At 52.2% G+C, this 21,286-nt stretch overlaps 2 protein-coding genes across 4 annotated transcripts; one reads left to right on the top strand and one right to left on the bottom strand.

Moving 5' to 3' along the window:
* Positions 1 to 283: 283 nt before the first annotated feature.
* Myd88 (MYD88 innate immune signal transduction adaptor) lies at positions 284 to 4,251 on the bottom strand. Of its 2 annotated transcripts, XM_075964186.1 has the most exons (6): positions 3,716 to 4,251; positions 2,874 to 3,008; positions 2,122 to 2,302; positions 1,851 to 1,942; positions 1,428 to 1,603; positions 284 to 1,025 (listed from the first exon to the last, which is right to left on the bottom strand). In XM_075964186.1, exons 1-5 carry the CDS (start codon positions 4,041 to 4,043, stop codon positions 1,449 to 1,451), a joined length of 891 nt encoding a protein of 296 aa, XP_075820301.1. In that variant the 5' UTR covers positions 4,044 to 4,251; the 3' UTR covers positions 284 to 1,025; positions 1,428 to 1,448. The 2 variants fall into 2 exon arrangements, with proteins under 2 accessions (XP_075820301.1, XP_075820300.1); XM_075964185.1 differs by having other exon boundaries at positions 284 to 1,603.
* A 209-nt stretch (positions 4,252 to 4,460) lies between these two features.
* Positions 4,461 to 14,918, top strand: LOC142845458 (3-ketoacyl-CoA thiolase B, peroxisomal). 2 transcript variants are annotated; one of them, XM_075964182.1, is made up of 13 exons: positions 4,461 to 4,599; positions 5,569 to 5,861; positions 5,995 to 6,088; positions 6,799 to 6,856; positions 8,635 to 8,714; positions 9,089 to 9,131; positions 10,917 to 11,015; positions 11,919 to 11,999; positions 13,175 to 13,365; positions 13,515 to 13,694; positions 13,954 to 14,009; positions 14,094 to 14,239; positions 14,560 to 14,918. In XM_075964182.1, the coding sequence occupies exons 2-13, from the start codon at positions 5,691 to 5,693 to the stop codon at positions 14,633 to 14,635; spliced, it is 1,275 nt and encodes a 424-aa protein (XP_075820297.1). In that variant the 5' UTR covers positions 4,461 to 4,599; positions 5,569 to 5,690; the 3' UTR covers positions 14,636 to 14,918. The 2 variants fall into 2 exon arrangements, with proteins under 2 accessions (XP_075820297.1, XP_075820298.1); XM_075964183.1 differs by lacking the exons at positions 4,461 to 4,599; positions 5,569 to 5,861; positions 5,995 to 6,088; positions 6,799 to 6,856; positions 9,089 to 9,131.
* The last annotated feature ends 6,368 nt before the right edge of the window (positions 14,919 to 21,286 follow it).

The raw sequence follows: 21,286 nt of genomic DNA, 5'->3' as shown, positions 1-21,286 counted from the left end.
CCCAGACACTGAGACCCATGTTCTGTTGGATTCAGGACCCTGGGGTATGCCCTGAGCACAGAGACCAGAGGCATTGCCTCCATGACAGAAAGCTTGAGAGGAATGTGGGAACCATCTTGCTAGGGAGGAAGCAGCCGAGCTGTGGTGAGGCAGCTTCTCCTTTTTCAACTTTATTTTGCTAAAGGCACACAATGCTCTCACATTTGGGGCCTTTCTAGACTTTTCTTTCAATGATTAGAGAAAAGAGAGAAGAAATTAACAGTGTCCCATCTTTTTCTTCTTCTTCTTCTTTTTTTTTTTTTGGCAGTGTGTGTGTGTGTGTGTGTGTGTGTGTGTGAGAGAGAGAGAGAGAGAGAGAGGGTGGGGGGGATAGGCTGCCATGTAGTCCAGGCTGGCCTTTAAACTTGGTGTGTAGCCAAGGCGAGCCTTGAACTCCTGATTCTCCTGCCCCTACCTCATAAATGCTGGAATTGTAGGCATGCACCACCTGTAGTAAAGGCACCCCATTTTTGTCCAGGGAGATGGCCAGGCCTCCTTGACGGTAGAACTCTTCCACTCAGCCACTCTTGGGAGCTGTCCCAAAGTAAACACATGTATGCAGATGTCTCTGTGTGTAAAGGAGCATGTGTGTATTTACACACATCTGTATGAACAAGACTCCAAGCACTGGGGAAAGGACGTTTTTCTGTATTTGCTGCTTGTTAACCAAGTAGGTAATGGAGGTGCAGAAAGTTGGTAGAAAGTCTCGGTGTTGGTGGGCCAGAGAGAAAGATTCCCTGATGACATCATCCTGGTGGCCCTGCTGGGGCCACTATAAGTGACAGGCATGTCAGAGGACAGGATCCTCTTCAAGCAAGGCAAAACTGAAATACGTGCACAGGGATGGCTACATGGGAGGGAAAAGCAACCCCAGTTACCCAGAGCAGTGACCACCAAAGGTGGGACTGAGACTGAGGGGGGGTTAGAGATGCAGATAGGACAGTTTCAGAGAATCCGGCTCAAAGTCAGCTCACCTCCGCATTGCCCTGTAAAAGGAGGGACAGGAAAGTGAGGCGGACAGGAGACAGGAGGAAGTCGTCCTGTGGTCCCATAATAACCAGCTCTCCTTCAGCCAGAACAACGTCTTCCCATGTTCCTGTCCGATCTCCACATCCTGTTCCTCAGGTGGAGAAACTGAGGCCAAAGATGGCTCAGATGTAACTTAGCTGGTCCTCTACTTAGACTCATCTGACCCTGGTAATCACTGTGCTCGCTGACAACCCAGCAAGCGATAAAGTCACTTTCAGTCACTCTTTCCATCCAGGACTTGAGGGAGGGTGTCCACATGGAGTCTGGATGCTGTGGAAGTCCAGCTAGAACCCCTAGGGATGAGTGGACCATAAATTGCCTCCTACAGGGTCAGAGGAGGCAAGGGCAGGCTGACAGACCTAGAGCTCCTGGGGCCATCTTCAGGGCAGAGACAAAGCCTTGGCAAGGCGGGTCCAGAACCAGGACTTGGTGCAAGGGTTGGTATAGTCACAGATAGTGATGAACCGCAGGATACTGGGGAAGTCCTTCTTCATCGCCTTGTATTTGATGGGAATCAGCCGCTTCTGTTGGACACCTGGAGGCCAAACAGTGTGGTATTGGGACCAGGCCCCTGCCCTGTGGTGGGGCAGACCCTGTCTCCAAAGCAAGGGATAACACCAGTGCCCCACCAGCTAGGTACCCACGGTACATATCCACGACATAAAGAACTTCGCAGGTACACTCATTCAGAGATCTGGCATGCTTTGGTCCTGCATTCTTGGTCTGGAATCTTAAGGCTATACCTCTCCTCCCCTCCCTGACAAAAGCAGGCCTAAACTTACCTGGAGAGAGGCTGAGAGCAAACTTGGTCTGGAAATCGCACTCCTTGCTCTGTAAGTAATCATCAGAAACAACCACCACCATCCGGCGACACCTAAGGGAGAGCGGCAGAACGCAGGCATCCTGATGACTTCCTTCAGCTTAACCCCAGAAGCTAGCCTCTGGGAGGACCACAGTACCCAGGTTACCCAGCATAGAGTCCAGATGGCAGGGGAGTCCTAACCTCTGGACCTCTGGACCTCACCCACCTGCCCACTGGGATGCCTCACCAACCTTTTCTCAATGAGCTCACTGGCAATGGACCAGACACAGGTGCCTGGCAGGACGTCACGGTCAGACACACACAGCTTCAGCCGATAGTCTGTTTGTTCTAGCTGCCTGATCATCTCCTGCACAAACTCAATATCATTGGGGCAGTAGCAGATGAAGGCATCAAAAAGCTCTGGTGTTTGTCCTGAGGACAGGGGACAAGAGTAATGGTCAGCCGTCTGCAGGAAGGCTGGAAGGAGCCCAACCCGAAGTTATCCATCAAGGGAACCTGGGCCTGCACCTATCCCGAAGTGATGTCTTACACATGCCCTTCCCACCAGTGAAAAGATAACTCCCTCCCAGATGAAAGCTGGGTTAACTGTGATAGAGGCATGCCGTTACGGTCTCAGAAGCACTCAGAGATAGGGCTGCTTTTATACCCATTTCTTTGGGTTTTTTTGTTTGTATGTTTTGTTTTGTTTTTTTGTTTTTTCGAGACAGGGTTTCTCTGTGGTTTTGGAACCTGTCCTGGAACTAGCTCTTGTAGACCAGGCTGGTCTCGAACTCACAGAGATCCGCCTGCCTCTGCCTCCCGAGTGCTGGGATTAAAGGTGTGCACCACCACCGCCCGGCTATACCCATTTCTTGAATGGGGAAACCGAGACTCAGAAAGAAGGAGGGACTTGCTCAAGGCCCCCAGGTCCATCCATGCTCTGCACGCATCCGGGGGCTGTGGCCCACCTAGCCTATCCAGGGGAACAACACTCGGCCCTCACCCAGCGGGTCGTCAAGAGTGGTGATCCCCTCCAGCTCCTTTGTTTGTGGGACACTGCTTTCCACTCTGGCCACCTGTAAGGGCTTCTCAGATTCCTGCATCTGCTGCTTTGTTATGTATTTCTTGCAGTCATTCTCTGTGAAGAAGAGATGGGGTGTAGAAGACTCCCCAGTTACCCAGGCTGCTGTACACACTCAGCATCTACACCTTGTCTGTGTTCCACAACTGGCGCTGGACCTTCTCTAGTAGCCATTGGAGTCATGGACAGATCCGACAAACAAGCCATCCTGTCTGACTCTCCCAAAGTGGGCATCTGGGAGGCCAACAAAGTACAGCTGGCACCTGCCTCTCACACATCATCCCGCATCCCGTTTCTAAGGCTCTTGAGAATGGCTCCAAATCCGACATCGTGCAGGGTGCAGGGCATTGGGGGGGGGGGGCTTGAACGCTGAAGGGCTCAGCTATCTGGTAAGTGCTCAGTGAGGGTGGTGACCCCCATCTAGCAAGGTACCTGTGGGCAGGGGCATTGTGTTGAGTGCCTGTGAGACACAGAAAGGGCTTTAGTCCTTCACCCACCCTGTTGCTCCTGACACTACTGGGTGCTCCCAGAGAAGCCGATCTTGATTCCTGGGCCCAATGCAAGGTCTTTGCCTAGACTCATTCCACACCCTAACTAGGGCTTTTGAACCCTCTCCCAATCCCTATGCTGTCCTGCATATTGACAGAAAATTCGACCATCTCTCCCTCCCTGCCCAGCAGTCCTCAGAAAAATAAAACAAGATTGATATGCCAAAGCCAGCATCCTCGAACATTGGCGCAAAGCCAGAAAGCACGCGTCCTCACCGATGTGGGGCAACAGCTCCCGCAGTATATCCTCACGGTCCAGCGTGGCCAGCATCTCTAACAGTCTGCCGACCGTCGCGCCAGAGCGCCCCTGCCAGGCATCCAACAAACTGCCGGTGGGGTCAGGGCGCGTCTCCATCTGTCGGATCTCCAAGTACTCGAAGCCCATCTCCTCCGCCAGCAAGGTCCAGTCGGCCGCCACCGGCAACCGGACATTCAAGAATAGCGAGAGACGGCGCCGCACTCCCACGTTGAGCGCGGCCAATGGTAGGGAGAACTTGGAGAAGTCCCGAGACACGGATCCCACGCGCGGGCCTTCCGCAGACATGGCGAGCCAGCCTGAGCTTCGGTGAGGTCCGGTCCGCTCGCCAGCCGAGCTTCCTACTTCCCCTAAGGTTCCTGCCAGCCCCGCCTTCCCTCACTTTCCGAGAAGCTCCGCCCTTTGCTAGAATCTGGAGTCCCTGGCACAAGAGCGCAGTTGGGGTGCCCAGCCACTGCCCTCGGAGTGTGTGTGTGTGTGTGTGTGTGTGTGTGTGTGTGTGCGTGCGCGCGCGCGCGCATGCATCTGAACACGGCCTGAGCTCCACCCCACTCGTGTTTCTAACCTTTGCTCGACTCCCTTTGAAGGTGTGAGAACCTGGAAAAAGGTCTCTGGCTTTGGTCTCGTGGCCTACAGACCTGTCCTGGTCGATCTGGTAGTGGTGGCAATGCATGGTGAGATGAATCTGTCTTGTTTAGGACATGAAGGAGTTACAGTCCTTATGTACAGTAACCTGTATTCTGGTAACGGGAAGGAAGAGACAGACGTGACTTCGGAAGTGGCAATGTGAAGCCACAATCTGCCCTGAGCCATCTGATGCAAGCGGTGACTGCCTTTTAAAGGGGTAAGCCACAACCTTACTCGTGAGCTGGCATTTAGGGCATCCTGTCCTTTGGTATGAGGCAAATCCAGTTCTACCCTCCGGGGGTCTGCAAAAAGCCACGCGGACCTACCACCTTACTCTTTAATGCTGAGGGTACAGTTTAGACCTAGGGAACCTTGTTTTTGTTAATTCACTTAGTTAATCTATTTAGGTGTCAATCTCCAACTCAGGGTCTCCACTCTCTCCACCCCTCTCCCCCGTCTTAGTAGAATTCCTAGGGGAATGTGTACACTAATGACATCATCCCAAGCAGATGTAAACTAAGCTGAAGACATGTGAAACACGCTACAGTTAGAACCTGCCTGCTTTTTCTCACATTTGTAAAATCGGTTCTTCATACCAAACAGGAAACAAAAATTGCTTTGTTTTTTGAGCAAGCATCTGTGACAGGCTAACCCCGTCGGGGCCGAACTAGGCGCTGGAACATTATCTAAGTCCTCGGCTCTGGGTTTTTGGACGCCGGACAGAACAGAGCAAATTTTGATGAGAGACTCGGAGTGTTTTTTCTGGCTCGCCCAGCAAAGGGAGAAGCCGTGTGCTGGGCCCCGCCTTCCCGCCTTTCGTGCTGCTGCGCGCTGAGCTCAGTGCTTTGGAGGAGGGGAACCCTTGAGGCTGCGTTCATCTTAGGAAACCAAAAGTTTGGTGTACCTCCTTCCCGTGTCTGCAAAAGTTTGCGCAAACTTAAGTTTCCAGGCTGCGTTTCTGGGAGAGGCTTAAGGGTGACATTCTGATTGGCCTCCGTAGAATTGGTGGGCGGGGCTTTTAGTGGAAAGAGCGTCTCCGGAAGAGCCTTGGGTGGGGCTCCCGGGGAGGGGTGAGTTTCTGGGGGCGTGCCCTCAAGCAGACGCCCCTTAGTCTAATTGGTTGTGTCTAGAAGTGGGCGTGCCCCTTAGGAGCCCCACCCCATCACTCGCGATATTATTCTACCAGGGTTGTGATCAACTTTTAGGCCTCACTAGGTAGAGGCTGTCCTGCGCCTGCGCCGGCGATCTCTTTTATTCTTCGAGCTCTGCACCCAGAACCCAGACAAATCTTCGGGACCCACCTCCGCGATGCATCGACTGCAGGTAGTGCTGGGACACCTGGCCGGCAGGCCCGAGTCGAGCTCCGCGCTGCAAGCCGCGCCCTGCTCCGCGAGCTTCCCGCAGGCCTCGGCCTCCGACGTGGTGGTGGTGCACGGACGGCGCACCCCCATCGGCCGTTCGGGCCGCGGCGGCTTCAAGGTGAGACCCCTCCTACGGGCGAGGGTCGCAGAAGGCGGCCAGTGCGATCTTGCCCTCTGGGCTACGGTGACCGCAGAGTCCCCGGGTGGGGATGCGGGAGCTGGGCTCACTGCCTCTGCGCTTCGCCCTGCAGGACACCACCCCGGATGAGCTTCTGTCGGCCGTGTTGACCGCGGTTCTCCAGGACTTGAACCTCAGGCCTGAGCAGCTGGGAGACATCTCCGTGGGTGAGCTCACCTGCCAGGCCCGCGCCGGGTCCTCCTCGTCCTCCCTTCCGGGGCCTCCCCTTCTCACCTCGAACCCGGGTTTCACAGAGCAACACTTGACAGACTCCACTGATCAGTGGGATGATCCCTTGATGGCCTGTGCTCCACCTCCAAGCGCAGCAGCCAGCTGAGTGGCGGTGGAAAGCAGAATGCCCTGTGGGAGATACTTTAAAGCATTGATTCTCAACTTGTGGGTCGCGACCCCTCCTAGGACCATCGGAAAACACAGATATTTACTTTACCCTTCATAACTGTAGCAAAATTACAGTTATGAAATAGTAACAAAATAACAGTTGGGAGTCACCACAACATGAGGAACTGCGTTAAAGGGTGGCAGCCTTAGAAAGGTTGAGAACCACTGCTCTAAAGCCCAGATATTCCTGGAGACTCCACGAGGTGGGAGGCTACGGTTCCTTCCCTCCTGTTGCCAGGCGAGCAGGCCACCTGCCCAGCTTGCTGATATGGAGGAGCATGCCTTGGCACGCATGCGGGAGGCCCTCCAGCGCTGGGCTGCTGGGTGACGGGCGGTTGGTAGCTGGTTCCCCTTTCCCCGGACTCTTAACTTTCACATGAGCCTGGGAACATCCCGAAGTGATCCTGAAGAAATATATGTACTCACAGCTGAAAGTCAGGATGCAAAACTTGGTACTGAGTGAGGTTTCTATCTACAGGCAACGTACTTCAGCCAGGAGCTGGGGCCGTCATGGCACGCATTGGTCAATTTCTGAGGTAATCCTTCTACCTCTGATGGGTGAGTGGGTGGGTTCTAGCACCACTGACTAGTCTGTAGGTGACAGGTTATCAGATTGGACACTAGATACCAAATCAACCGGAATCCTTGGGCCCAACTATTCTCCCACTTTGAAGGGCGTGTTACCTGGCCCACAGCCAGGACACGCAGGGCTTTGAGACTGGGGCAAAGGTAGCCTGATTTTTCTCAAAGCCAACTTGTTGCTTAGCCTTTGGACATGTGGACTCTGTCTTCACATGTCAGGTAAATAATCCCATGACCACCTTGGTCCGTGACTTTGCTTCCATTCCTACGTGAGCTGCCTGAGGAGTCCTGGTGCAGCCCTGGATCAGAAGCTTGAGGACAGCGGTAGGGATGGGGAAGCCAGGAGGAGCCCCCCCTTCCCCCCCCCCCCCCCCCCCCCCCCCCCCCCCCCCCCCCCCCGCCGCCGACTTCCAGTTGGGGAAGCAGTACTTAATTACTTCCGTGTGTAGATTGAAGACCACCCTCCCTCAGGTGGATGAGACATAAAAGCAACACTGCTCAATGTCAGAGTAGGGCAAAAAAAGAACCTCTAGAGACTAGAGGGGGTCAGACAGCCTGGGGTCGACTTCCCATCCCTCTGGTAACTTTCCATTCTCACCGCTTCCCTGCTTACCCACTTTGACTTCCCCTCCTTCATCTACCCTGTCTGCCTCCTGTATGCACTACTCTGCCCATTCTGTCCCCTTCTGTCCCCGGGCAGCCAACCCCTGCCCAGATATCTTTGGAGACTGGCTCTCAAGTGTCAAAGGAGTGGACTTCTTGTCCAGTGGGTTGCTGTGAGCCTCCCTGTGCTATGGCTTTGCCATCTGGCCCTGTAATTTGCATCTCTGACAGTGGATTAGTTTTTTTGCATATTGGTTGGGCATCCTCTGGGACACAGTACTGCTGGTGTCTTAAACTCAACACAGTACCTTGTGCTCAGTACAAATTATTTGATGAAAATGTGGTATCTTGCGGGAAGGGGCTTGATGAATGGGTAATTTGAAACTAAGAATGTAGCAAGCCTGGAAAGCTGTCAGTGAGAGCCTGGCCTGAGTGTTTCCAAGCCTGACTGTACTGCAGGAGCAGCAAGATTCTCAAGGAACTTCCTGAGCTCGTCTAAGGAGGCGCTAGAAACGAGGCTTTGTACTGTTGGCCAAGATGGGTTATCTACCCAGAGGGGAAGCCGAGGTTGCTGCCAGAGCTGAGCCCAGTGTCGAAGCCCCAGGAGTGCCCGGTACAAACATGCCGGAAGCACTCGTCATCCGGGCAAGAGCAGATTCTCAGAGAACCACATAGGCACACAGGTGTATGAGTGCTGGTGAGTGAGGCCCGGTGGCAGAGATGGTTGGTGGCCTTGTCTGTGAGAGCTCGCTCTAAGGCTGGTGGTCTGCCTCTGTGTGGGCAAAAGTGATGGCTACTTTCCTTTGTGAAGTCGTCAGGAAGTGAGGAAGAATGCCTGTGGCCCAAACAAGCGTCCCCTGCCTGGGTTTAGAATCACATAGCAGCAGGACATGTGCTTGGGGACCCTGGTTGCTAGTGGCCATAGTGACAGGGTTTGCCAGGTAGCTGATCCCTCCTTTACATATGCCTACCCTGGTGGGGGTACGGACAGCTGTCATCCCTCCATGCACACTGTTATGTGCTGTAAGGGAGCCCTGGAGCCTCACGGGGCCTGTTTTCTATGAGGCTGTGGCATGCTCAGGACTGGCTACACGTCCAGGGCTGACTGCCATCTCCCCTTCTGTTTCAGTGGCATTCCAGAGACTGTCCCATTGTCTACCGTCAACAGACAGTGTTCATCAGGGCTACAGGCAGTGGCCAACATCGCTGGTGAGTTGTGACTGCCAGGGACCCGTGAGCATGCCCGGGGTTTTTGTTTCGTTGTGTTGTGTTTGAAATAGGGTTTCTCTGTGAGGCTGTCCTGGAACTCACTCTGTAGACCAGGCTGGCCTGGAACTCGGAGATCCTCCTGCATCTGCCAGAGTACTAAGATTAAAAACATGCACCATCACTATTGGCTCTGACCTTGGTTCTTGACCCCAGAGACCCTAGGCAGAGAGGCATGGAGGAATGCCCATTGTCAGACCCCAAGCCTTTCTGGGTGCTCCTGGGTCTGTACCCCGAGAGCAGAGAGGGAACGAGCTGTGCTGCTCCAGGGCAGGCCTACTCCGGCCAAGGATGGTTATGAAGTGCTTTTGTTGCAGGTGGCATCAGAAATGGGTCTTATGACATTGGCATGGCCTGTGGGTAAGATGGTCTTCCTGCTGGACCTTATTAACCAGTGTAACAATCAAACTAATTTTCCTCTCCTCGATTCTGAGGGGCCATGATTCTCCTGCCCACCATGGCAGCTGGCTAGGTTGGGCTCCCAGAAATGTGTCCAGGAGTGGCCCAAGCTCTGGGCTGCTTGGGAATGGCCCAGTCTCAGCACCAGCCATAGAGAGAGTTGGTCTAAAGTAGCCTGGGAATCTGCCAGAGTTGAAAACGTGGCCGAGCGTGCTGAGAGAGGGCTACACTTGAGAATGCCCTCAGTGTATTCTCCGTGCCTGTTGAGAGAGGAATAGCAGTTTTGGTCCCCTGAACCCAGAGACACATTGAGCAGAGCACAGTGGTTCATCCTGTCCATCTGGCTAGAAGGAGACGGACAAGAGGATCTTAGGTTAGAAGCCAGCCTCGAGCCAAGTGCAGCTTTTATTGCATAACTGTTTTACTAGTCTATCCATTTTCTTGTCGCCAACCTGGAACTCGGGCTACAGCTGGGTTCCAAGGGACAGATTGTTGGCTATCTGTTCTCTGTCACCACCTAGACTACAGTTTTGCTTCTGCCTGTAGAAATTAACTCGGAAGTGGTTCCAAGGGAAGGCGGTGTCTAGGGCCTAGACTTGGGGTGTCAGAAGCTGGAAAGACATCTCGGGGAGGCCTCGGCATGGTCCGGGGCCAACAGCCTTTCCTATTCTCTGTGCAATGTTTTTATCAGGAAGCATAGCTGGCCTATGGTCAGGTCTTAGCTGCCCTTCACTGGATCTTCTTAACCTGTGTGTCAGTAGGACAACAGCCAAAGTCCACAAACAGAGACCGTGGTGGGCAAGGGTCACAGCCTGCCTGCCTTTTGCTGTTCTTTATGTTTGTCATAATGAGGACAGCAGATTTGGTGACTTGAGGGAAAGACTGGGATTATAGTCCCAGTCAGTTCAATCACCCTAGTAGTGGAGACAAAGCAGTGGTCCTGACCATCCCCTAGCCTTTGAGAGGGCAGCTTGTCCGGGGCCTCCTAGCTGAGAGTTATCTCCTAGCCTTTGAAAGGGCAGCTTGTCCGGGGCCTCCTAGCTGAGAGATATCCCCTAGCCTCTGAGACGGCAGCTTGTGGCCCAGGTTGGACAGCTGTGGTCAAATCCCTCCCCACTCAGACCTCACTGTCGTCATCTTTACAAGAAGACACCAGTTCAGCTCTGTGAATGTTGCCATGGAACCAGCTAACCCCATGGGGTCTGTGTCATGTGGTGTCACTGTTTGGGAAGAGTTTGAGCTAATGACCAGGGAAGGACAAACACTCAGCTAAGGCCATCTGCTATCATCTTGAAGCTTCACCCCCACAACCCTTTTCTGAGTCCTGTACACCTAATCCCTGTCCATCCTCCCTGCCTATTCCAGCCAGGTCTCCCTTTGATTGGCATTAACCTAAGGAATTCCTCCCTTCCCCCTTTGACTTGGACATAATGGAGAGCTTGGCCTAACTCAGGGCATATGCCTTGAGCTGGGGGTGGGGTGGGGATGGGTACCAGGAGGGGACCCTGGGGGCTGCCTCACTGGCCATGGCCCTGGGAGTGGGTCTGAAACAGTGGCTGGGCTTGAGGGAGAGAGGCCCAGCTGCTCTGAAAGCTCCACCTGCTTCATGGCTATCATATGCCTTCCTTAGGCTTCCTAGACAGCTTACCACACTCCCTGGACTGCCTGAAATTCGCCCAGAAATTGCTATTCAGCTAGCCCTCCCTGGGGCTTCCTATTAGGGCTAAGACCACTCCTTCTCCTCAGGGTGGAGTCCATGTCCCTGTCTGAGAGAGGAAACCCTGGGAACATTTCTTCACGCCTGCTGGAGAACGAGAAGGCCAGAGACTGCCTGATTCCTATGGGGTGAGTGTCCACAGATGTGTGTGTGTGTGAGTGTGTGTGTGTGTGTGTGTGTGTGCACCCAATCACTATTCTGCCTGTCCTTGACCAGACACCAGGGATTTTCTCCTCTGTGGCTGGCAGTACTTAGCTTTGTCTTCTTCCTCTGGGTGTCATATGTTCCCTGGGAACTGGATAGAGGATCAATGCTGCCCTTGACTTCCCTTTCCTGAGACCTGCCTTTCCCCCACCCACTCAAAACACACACACACACAGAGTCCTCTCTGATTACACAAGTTTCCAAATGTAGCTCACCCTGCATGTCACTGAGATGCTATGTCTCAGGGAAGGCAGTGGTAGCAGACCCCAAAGCCTTGGAGGCCTCAAGAGTTGAGAACAAGGGAAGCTCGGGTTCCTATGCATGCCCGGGAGGGACTTGGACCTGTGAGATGCAGTTTGGGGAATCTGTTCCATCTCTCCAGTGCTTTAGTACTGCAACCATGTCTGTGAGCTCTCCATAGTGTGTCAAGGGCAAAGGATTCTGGGGAGGCTGGTTATGTGAGGACTCCAAACTGACCTAGCTGTGTCTACATCCTGTGTTTCCAAGAGTAGCCTGGAAGCCACAGGTAAACAGGCCAGGTAGTACCCCCAGCCCTTGTCTTATGGGCTGAGGCAACCCACCCAGGGGACAGTTCCTTTGTAGATCCCACATTTAGGCTGCTCTACCCTGTAAGAGGGTGTCTTTGAAGTGTGAACCTGTGAGCATCTCTTGACATGGGTGATCAATATCAGTGATTAGCCAGGAGTCCCTGGAGCATGGATTGGAAACTGTCCTGGATGCCCAGAGGTGCAAGCACAGGCCTTCAGTACGGCCCTGGCCCTCGGGCCAGCAGACCCACAGCCTCCTGCTTTGCTGTTTGTGTCTAGGATAACCTCGGAGAACGTGGCCGAGCGGTTTGGCATTTCACGGCAGAAGCAGGATGCCTTTGCTCTGGCCTCCCAGCAGAAGTGAGTGCGGCTGGGGTGGGCTCTTGATGGGGCAGAGAGTAGGACATGGGGCCAACCTAGTAGTTTCAGGTAGAGCTTTCCCAGGGGACAAAACTCTTATCTCTAGCTGGGAGGCTGCAGTGACCAGCATCATGATGAGTTGGGCTAGGACATAGGCCTGAGTGTGGGTAATTGACCTCAGGCAAAGCTGGGCTGCCATCAGAGAAATACAAAGCCTTAGCTCTCTGGGCAGGCTAGGCTGATCAATCCAGCTACACAAAGAGGAGAAAGCAAAGAGACACATAGTGTCTGGGCCTGGTGGCCTGCTCAAGAAGGGGTCTTAGTGGAGACAAGAGAAGCAGTGAGAAGTGTGTGGTCCAACTACCTGAACTCAATATAACAGAATGAGACACTACCTTTACCAAGATGAAAGGAGAAAACTGATTCCCCAGTATAGGCAGAGGCTGTTTGTTCATTTCCCAGCCACCTAGACCCGAAATAATCACAGAAAGTGTGTTAATTAAAACACTGCTTGGCCTACTAGCTCAGTCTTCTTGTTAACTAGCTCTTACATCTTAACCTGTTTCTATTATTTTGTGTTTTACCACAAGGCTCGTGGTTTACCAGTAAGGTTAATAATAGAAATGGTTTAATTTAAGATGTAAGAGTTAGTTAATAAGAAGCCTGAGCTAGTAGGCCAAGCAGTGTTTTAATTAGCACAGTTTCTGTGTGTTTATTTCGGGTCTGGGCAGCCGGGAAACGAACAGATGGCCTCCACCTCCACCCCAGAGTTGACCTCTGACCACTACATGCATGCTGTGGTGTATATATATATATACATATATATATATATATATATATATATATATATATATATATATATATATATATAATATGTGTGTGCACGCTAACACACAAATTAAGTTTCATTTTAACTCCCTGCTCCCCATTGAGATAGGGATCCAGAGCTGTGGGGCAGATGAAGAAGAGCTTATGGATGACCTTAGGCATGCTGTCCCTACCAAGAAGTAGGTGAGGGTCCTGAGGAATTCCTTACAGAGCTCCCCAAGGGCCACATCTATTCCCAGACTTCAGCCCCTGAAGTTATTGTTCTCCTGTACATTTTGGCAAAAGCTAGGGACAGACAAGAAGGGAACTCATACATGTCTGTATCTCACTGTCCATGCTGCTGGCAGGGCCGCAAGAGCCCAGAGCAGGGGCTGTTTCCGAGCTGAGATCGTGCCTGTGACAACCACAGTCCTTGATGACAAGGGCAACAAGAAAACCATCACGGTGTCCCAGGATGAGGGCGTCCGTCCCAGCACCACCATGGAGGGCCTGGCCAAGCTGAAGCCGGCCTTCAAGGATGGAGGCTCTACCACAGCTGGTGAGCGTGGGCTGGGAATAGGACTGATGGAGGTGACCAGTTCTTCTCTGAGACGTGGAGCTGACCAGGCCCCTTGGCAAGGTGACGGTGGAGGGCTGGCTCTCTTCAGCTCAGTCTGAGGCCTCCTCATCTCACCCTTCCTCCCCTAGGAAACTCCAGTCAGGTGAGTGATGGAGCAGCTGCCGTCCTGCTGGCCCGGAGGTCCAAGGCTGAAGAACTGGGCCTTCCCATCCTTGGGGTCCTGCGGTCCTATGCAGTGGTCGGCGTCCCTCCTGACATCATGGGCATCGGTCCTGCCTATGCCATCCCTGCAGCCTTGCAGAAAGCAGGTGAGCGGCCCCTTCTCATCCTGTACCTGGACCCCTTGTTACCTGTATCTGGGACTGGAGTGTCCTGGGTTTGACCTGTGGGTGCTCTGGAATGGAGGTGGGTCAGGCTAGCACCCCACAGCCAAGGCCTCCCTACCCTACCATTGGGACCCACACGCCTGGCACACAGTAGACCACGAGAGCTGTGCTTGGGGTGGAGCCCAGAGGAAATCCAGAGTCCCGCCATGACTGTCAGCTCTGCTCTGTATCTTGCCTGCAGGGCTGACTGTGAACGACATAGACGTCTTTGAGATCAATGAGGCCTTTGCCAGTCAGGTGAGCCAGGGTGTCTGGTGGGAACAATTGGGCCCATGGTTCAGAGCAGATGGAGGCTCCAGCCATTGCTCTGGCTCCTTCCAGGCCCTCTACTGTGTGGAGAAGCTGGGAATTCCTGCAGAGAAGGTGAACCCCCTGGGGGGTGCAATAGCCCTGGGCCACCCCCTGGGCTGCACCGGTGCAAGGCAGGTCATCACGCTTCTCAATGAACTGAAGCGCCGTGGGAAACGGTAAGGCTGCTCCTTGTGGAGTGGTGTGGGGGGTGTTGGAGCTGGGGTGTCTGATGGCTGGGGCCTGGGGAGGTGAGTGCGCACACATGCACAGGTATTCTGATGTAGGGATGGAGGGGTGAGACCTGCCTTCCTGATGGCTTGCTTAAAAGGCAGCATAACCTGTGGAAGTGTCTGCCACCTGGCTTGTGTCTGTCCACGGCTCAGTTTCCACAGATCTGCTCTGCTCATCTGTCCATGAGCCCTTGGTGCTGCAGCTCTGCCTGGTGAGGGCACGGCTTGTGCAGGCGCTGTGCAGCCAACACAGGCTCTTTCCCCAGGGCTTATGGAGTGGTGTCCATGTGCATCGGGACAGGGATGGGAGCCGCTGCTGTCTTTGAATACCCTGGGTACTGAAGCCCTGACTGCGGGCACTGCCCAGAGAGTCCTACAGTGGTGGCCAGAGGGGGACTCTACGGAAGCCATCTGCATGGGACACTCAGCACTGGAGGGTGTATCACAGCACTTTAATCTAGATAATGTGATCAGTGGTGGCACAAAGAGAAGGGACTGCCCCGTCAAGGTCCCCAAGCTATGCCGAAGTGAGCATGGAACACCGAGGTTGCAAAATTATTGTGGACGTCTGAGGGACGGTGCCTCCCTTGAGGCCGGATGGACGTAATAAATGTATGTTGTCTCATTTTAGTGGCTGTCATTTCCTCCAGGGATCATTGTGTGTGATCTGCATCATGATTAAGAGCCGTGGTCTCCCTAGTGATCTAGTTATGTGCAAGTTCCGGAGACCTGTCATTGCAGGACCTCAGCTGACACCCTTGCCCTAGAAGAGGCTCCCTCATCCCAGAGACCATCCCAGCCCTCAGCCACCGTCCAGCTGCCCATCTGGTTGGATCATGTTGAATTCTCTAACTGGGGCTGAGGCTGGTGCTGGATGCCTTAGAGCTGCTAAGGTGCCATGTATAGGAAGGCTGCACCATCCCAATGTCCTCTGCCCCACGGCCACAGCCAGCAGACCTCCACCACCTGGACTCAGGATAGCCCGCTGCTCCTGGCAATCGGTGGTGGGGATAGGTGATATTAGGCAGCCCCAACCGGTGCCCAGGCCCTGTGGGTGGTGCCCCATGGCAGCTTTTACCTGTCAGCAAAGAAAACCTGCAAAAGTGGAGAACTCCTGGGTGTGTTTCAAAGCCTTAGCTTCCATGTCCTTTACAGAGGAAAAAAAGGGCATTCATGGGCACAGACCGCTCCATGTGTTGCCCTCAGACCAGTCCTGTCCCACGGATGTCACGGATGCCAGCAGTTCAGGGCAAGGCAACCGGGAACTGGAGGACTGGCAGACTCCGGGAGTGCCAGGTACTCAATCACCTTCCTAGGTGTCTTATCCGGTTCCACCCAGGAGCAATGGACCCCTGTGAAGGCAGAACGTACTCAGTCACATGATCCGGTTGCTCCAGAAGCCACTGAAGTTTGTCTCAGACCTCCTGGGTTTTCTGCTCAGTCTCGAGGCAGATTCTGAGGTCTGCCCCGCTGGCAGAGAGCTGCAGCGCTGACACAGACAGAAAGCCCACAGGGGCAGGGGGCACTCTGGGGAGCCCAAGGCTGTAACTCAGGGATGGAGCATCCTTGCTGGGGTGGGCTTGTGAGCTGGGGTCCCTGGGACAGAGCAGAGCCAAGGAGAGCAGACAGCAGGGAGTTGACATTGCCACCAAAGCCAGAGGTGCATGTGGCATTCTGGGGGAGCTGGGTCAGAGGGCACCTGCTGCTAGGCTCCAGCGGAGCTGTCAGCGCTCTACTCCTAGGCTGGCAGGTTCAGTCAGCATCTGACCTTCACCCTCTGCCTCCTCCCTCCTCCCTTCTGTGGAGCTGTCATGTGATATTTCCTAATGAAACATGAACAAACATCTCTTCCTCCGGATAGGAAGCCAACAAGGGATCAAAGCTGACTCCACTCAAGTCCAACTTAATGAACCTAAGAGTTTTTTGTTTGTTTGTTTTAAATCAGGGCTTCCTTACAAGAGCATGGGCAGCTTGTGGTTGGTCACACCACCAAAGAAAATGTCCTTCCGCCCCTCCCTAGAAATGGTTAACCCTTCCTTATCCTCAAGAGAGGGATGCCACATCACGAGCCCTCTCTCCCCTCCAGGATGGAATGTTAATGTACCCATCTTGTGTAGCTCTCTGGGGCCACAACTGCTGAGTGTCCAGGAGGCCAGCAGCCTGGGAGACGGAGTTTCCACAGCAGGTGCTGAGGCTCCCCCCTTGGCTCCTTAGCTCTGCACTGTGGGGCAGGTTCTTCTATCTCAGGCACCCCAGCAGTTCCCAAATCACTGGTGCTCACTCATCACCATGGTTAAGCTCCTTCCCTTGGCCTCAGTGGCTGCCTGGGACCTGCTAGCAAGCTCTGCCTCTTCTTCTGTTCTCTGGCATTTCCCTGGCGCTGGCCTTCAAGCCAGGTACTCTGACTAACTCAGCTCCATGCCAACCTGCCGATGAAGCTCACCCTGGAGCTCCACAGGCCTGGAACAGAACATCCCTCCCAGCTGTCTTGAGAGCTCAGCGTTCCCATCCCCTCCCATCAGGCCGTCCTTTGATTTCCCTTTAGTATACTAGACACAGGCTTCATCTTCAATCTCAAGGGAGAATGGTTGTCTTTCCACCCTCCAGCCCCTCACTCTCTAAGCAAGGCCGGCCTGGGAACAGCCTGGCCAGTGCTGTCCACCTCCCTGCGGGACACTCCAGGAGCAGACTCCTGAGCAAATGCCATCTCTCAGTCTGTGGAATGTCCCCTCTGGTAAGCCTGGAACTTCTGGTAGGACAGTAGATGGGGACAGTGTCACCCAGGCTGTTGAAGGCAAGCTCCATCTGAAGCTGTCCCCTGCTTTCCCACTGGTGGCTGCTGCAGGTCCAGGGATATCCTGCTTGGCCCTCAGTGGGGCAGTCTCTCCAGCTGGACTGGCCCAGCCGCCCAGCACCTGGCTCAGTAGTGCCTCCTCTTGGTGCATTTGGTCTCCACGCACCTGCTCTGGTCAGGGCAGAAGACAGCTTTCCCTGCCCTCAGGAGTTAGAGGCCTGCGGGACAGAGTACAAGGAAACTGCTCTTCTCTCTTAGGGTGACCTGGGTGGATGAGAGGCTTGTTTTTATCCTAAGGACGTGAGAGGCCTGCTAGGGTCTGAAACGGGACATCCAAGGTAGTTTTCCTCCCACAGTGCCTCCGGACTGAGAACAGCAGACCAGAGTGCACTCACGCCAAAGGACGCAGGCCAAAGCAGACACTGACCCGCATCTTCCTCTCAAGTGCTGGGACTGCAGGCGTGTGCCTCCACTCATGGCAGAAACCTCTAGTTATCAAGAGGAAAGATTTAAGTCAGGCAGAGCGGTGTGAGCCTGTCAGCCCAGCACTTGCAAAGTGAGGCAGAGGCTGGTGAGTTAGGCGTTCGCTGAAGGTTGTTCTCAACTCCCCAGAATTTGGGGTAAGCCTGACCTACAGGGAATTCTGTCTATGGGGATGGAGGACACCAGGGGAACACAGTCCTCTTAGTCAATATGATGGGCACACACGTGAGCTCACAGACTGAGGTAACATGCACAGGCCTGCCAGATGGGGTCCTAGAGCTAAAAGAATTGGGCACACGCCCCCATCCCTAACCCAGAAGGCATCCTCAATCGATAGCCACATGCAAATGAAAATTTAGTTTTTTTTTTTTGTTTTGTTTTTTTTTTGGTTTTTTGATTCAGAGCTTCTCGGTATAGCTGTAGCTGACCTGGAACACTCTCTGTAGACCAGACTGGCCTCAAACTCAGAAATCCACTTGCCTCTGCCTCCCAAGTGTAGGATTAAAAGCATAGGCCACCACTGGCCCGGCAAGCTATTTCTAAGAGTAGGCTGCATGCCCAGCAGATGGCCAACAGAAAATGAACTAACTCTACAGCTTCTATTTTTTCTTTTTCTTTTGGATTTTTGAGACAGGGTTTCTCTGTAGCTTTGGAGCTTGCCCTGGCACTAGCTCTTGTAGACCAGGCTGGCCTCGAACTCCCAGAGATCCGCATGCCTCTGCCTCCCGAGTGCTGGGATTAAAGGCGTGCGCCACTACCGCCCGGCTAAAAGGAAAATTTTATATGCATACATACATATATATATGAAATAAGAAAAAATCTATATATTTTTTACCCTACAGGCTCTTTTTGTATATAGCATGGCTCCCAGTTTAGAGATTTATGGGATTTCTGAGTGTGCAGTGAGTGGCTCTCTGTCTGTGTCTGTATCTCTGCGTCTGTGTCTCTGTGTCTGTATCTCTGCGTCTGTATCTGTGTGTCTATATTTCTGCGTCTGTATCTCTGTGTCTATATCTGTGCATCTGTATCTCTGTGTCTGTGTCTCTGCGTCTGTGTCTCTGCGTCTGTGTCTCTGCATCTGTATCTGTGTGTCTGTATCTCTGCGTCTGTATCTCTGTGTCTATATCTATGCATCTGTATCTCTGTGTCTGTATCTCTGCGTCTGTATCTGTGTGTCTATATCTCTGCGTCTGTATCTGTGTGTCTGTATCTCTGCGTCTGTATCTGTGTGTCTATATCTCTGCGTCTGTATCTCTGCGTCTGTATCTGTGTGTCTGTGTCTCTGCATCTGTATCTGTGTGTCTGTATCTCTGCGTCTGTATCTGTGTGTCTATATCTCTGCGTCTGTATCTGTGCGTCTGTATCTGTGCGTCTGTATCTGTGCGTCTGTATCTGTGTGTCTATATCTCTGCGTCTGTATCTGTGTGTCTGTGTCTCTGCATCTGTATCTGTGTGTCTGTATCTCTGCGTCTGTATCTGTGTGTCTATATCTCTGCGTCTGTATCTGTGCGTCTGTATCTCTGCGTCTGTATCTCTGCGTCTGTATCTGTGTGTCTGTATCTCTGTGTCTGTATCTGTGTGTCTATATCTCTGCGTCTGTATCTGTGTGTCTGTATCTCTGTGTCTGTATCTGTGTGTCTATATCTCTGCGTCTGTATTCTTGTGCCTTTTCTCAGGTTCTTTTCCTTCTGTTTGTTTTGTCGTATTTTGGCATGTTAATTTTTTTCTTTATCTTATTATATTTTATTATTTTATGTTTATTATTATTCCTTAGCAGCCTGTTGTTTTCTAATGAGAGACAGAAAGTGGGTAGATCTGGGGAAGGGGAGGGCAGGAGGAACTGGGAAGAACAGAGGGAGGGAACACTGTAATGAAGATAATATTGCGGGGTGGGGGGTAGGGGTGGCACACGCACGCCTTTAATCCTAGCACTTGGGAGGCAGAGGCAGGCGGATCTCTACGAGTTCAGAGTTCAAGGCCAGTCTGGTCTACAAGAACTAGTTCCAGGACAACTAGGGCTGTTACACAGAGAAAATCCTGTCTCAAAAAACAAACAACAAAAATCATATTATGTGAGAAAAAAATCTTATTTTCAATAAAAGGAAAAAATAGAGAGCCCATCTCATAAAGGGAAGGATTTAAAAGTCCTAATCAGGGACTGGAGAGATGGGTCGGCGTTAAAAGTGCAACTGACTCCATTAGAGAACCCGAGTTCGTTCATCAGGTGGCACACAGCTGCCTGTCAGGCCAGCCTCTGTGGACCCCACGGGCATCTGGCTCCCGTCTCCATGCACAGATGCACATGCACATAAATTTTATTTATTATTTTATTTATTTTATTTTAAATAATTAAAAAATGTTTTTTTTAAAGTTCCGATAAAAAATCCCAATCAATCAGATTATAATCTCAACCCTAAGGAGGCTGAGGCAGGCAGATCACTGTGAGTTGGAGGTCTATATAATAATTCTAGGCTAGCATGGTCTGAAGCATGAGACAGTATGTCCCTTCAAAAGATGTGGGCAGGATGGGAGAGATGGCTCCGTAGATGATAGTGGGCTATTTTATTTTTCTGTACATTTTCTTTTTCTGTATCATTTCAGTCCATAAATTAAAAATTATAAGCCACATAAAGAAAATGACAATGTAAAAGTCACTCCTAACCACTAGTTTCTGAATCTCATTTTCATAGATAATTTTCATGGATATAACACAGGGATATGTCTGTCCAGACCTTTCTTTCATGTGTGTAGACATGCTAGCTTCGAATATTCAGAGTGAAGGAAAGTAGGCACGCAGACCCCAGGGTATAAACAGTGTAAAACCAGAAAGGAGATTAACATTTAATTTTCCTAAGCCAATTTGCTTTTAAAAAGAATACAAACAGAAACAGCAGGCATAACCCTGTTTGGGGAAAATAAACACATTTCCCTTTAGAGCTCTGTTTGCTCAAACATCAAAGTCCATTGAGCGAGCATCTCTCCAGCTGCAAACACTAACTCAGGTTTTTCAAAAATCTTAGTGTCAGCTGCACAAGCTACTCATTTAACAGAAGGCAGGTCCAACCCCTCCCACTGGGACCAGGGCTTATGCAATTCCTGCCCTGATAGGAATGGTTGGTCAAAATATCTTCACTCATAATAGCCTCCCACTGATTTAAAGACTAATTTTCTTTTGAGTCACAATAGACTGAAGATGGCCTTCCACCTGCTAGGCAAGTACTCTATTGCTGAGCTACACTCTCGGCCCTCATATTAGTTCTGCTTTTTTTGAGTCAGGAATTTTTTGGGGGTAGCCCTGGCTGTCTTGGACCTCATCTGTAGACCAGGCTGGCCTGGAACTCACAGAGATCCACCTACCTCTGCTTCCTGAATGCTGGGATTAAAGGCATGTTCCACAACCACTTTGCCCAACACTCATTTTAATGTTCAGACAGAGATCACTAAAGTGCTCAGGATGTTCATGAACTCTGTAGACCAAGTTAGAAGAAGTGGGTGCTTGGAACTCAAACTCAGCTCCTCTCCAAAGGCAGAATGTACTCTTTGTAATGGATCAAGTAAAAATGCTGCAGATCCCCAAGCAGTAGCAGTGGGCAGCAGGGTCCTGAGAGCAGCCAGTCCCAGGCAGGGACAGCATAGTTCCCCAAGTGGCTGCAGTGGACCAAGGGGAGAGACAGACAGATGGGCACGCCAAGAGACTACACTGCAGGTCTCCGAAG

The sequence above is a fragment of the Microtus pennsylvanicus genome, chromosome 3, assembly GCF_037038515.1.
Source record: "Microtus pennsylvanicus isolate mMicPen1 chromosome 3, mMicPen1.hap1, whole genome shotgun sequence".
Classification (NCBI taxonomy): Eukaryota; Metazoa; Chordata; class Mammalia; order Rodentia; family Cricetidae; genus Microtus; species Microtus pennsylvanicus.
Note: the sequence above shows the minus strand (reverse complement) of the source record. Positions and strands in the feature narration are given on the sequence as shown.

Bases quoted from the DNA above. Each gene is read 5' to 3' on its own strand.
- Myd88 (XM_075964185.1), bottom strand. From the start codon at position 4,043: ATGTCTGCGGAAGGCCCGCGCGTGGGATCCGTGTCTCGGGACTTCTCC. The intron at 1,943-2,121 runs GTTGGTGAGGCA...GCTCTCCCTTAG, and splicing joins AGTGAGCTCATTGAGAAAAG to GTGTCGCCGGATGGTGGTGG. The intron at 1,604-1,850 runs GTAAGTTTAGGC...TTTGGCCTCCAG, and splicing joins TGCTCTCAGCCTCTCTCCAG to GTGTCCAACAGAAGCGGCTG.
- LOC142845458 (XM_075964182.1), top strand. From the start codon at position 5,691: ATGCATCGACTGCAGGTAGTGCTGGGACACCTGGCCGGCAGGCCCGAG. The intron at 13,695-13,953 runs GTGAGCGGCCCC...TCTTGCCTGCAG, and splicing joins TGCAGCCTTGCAGAAAGCAG to GGCTGACTGTGAACGACATA. The intron at 14,010-14,093 runs GTGAGCCAGGGT...GGCTCCTTCCAG, and splicing joins ATGAGGCCTTTGCCAGTCAG to GCCCTCTACTGTGTGGAGAA.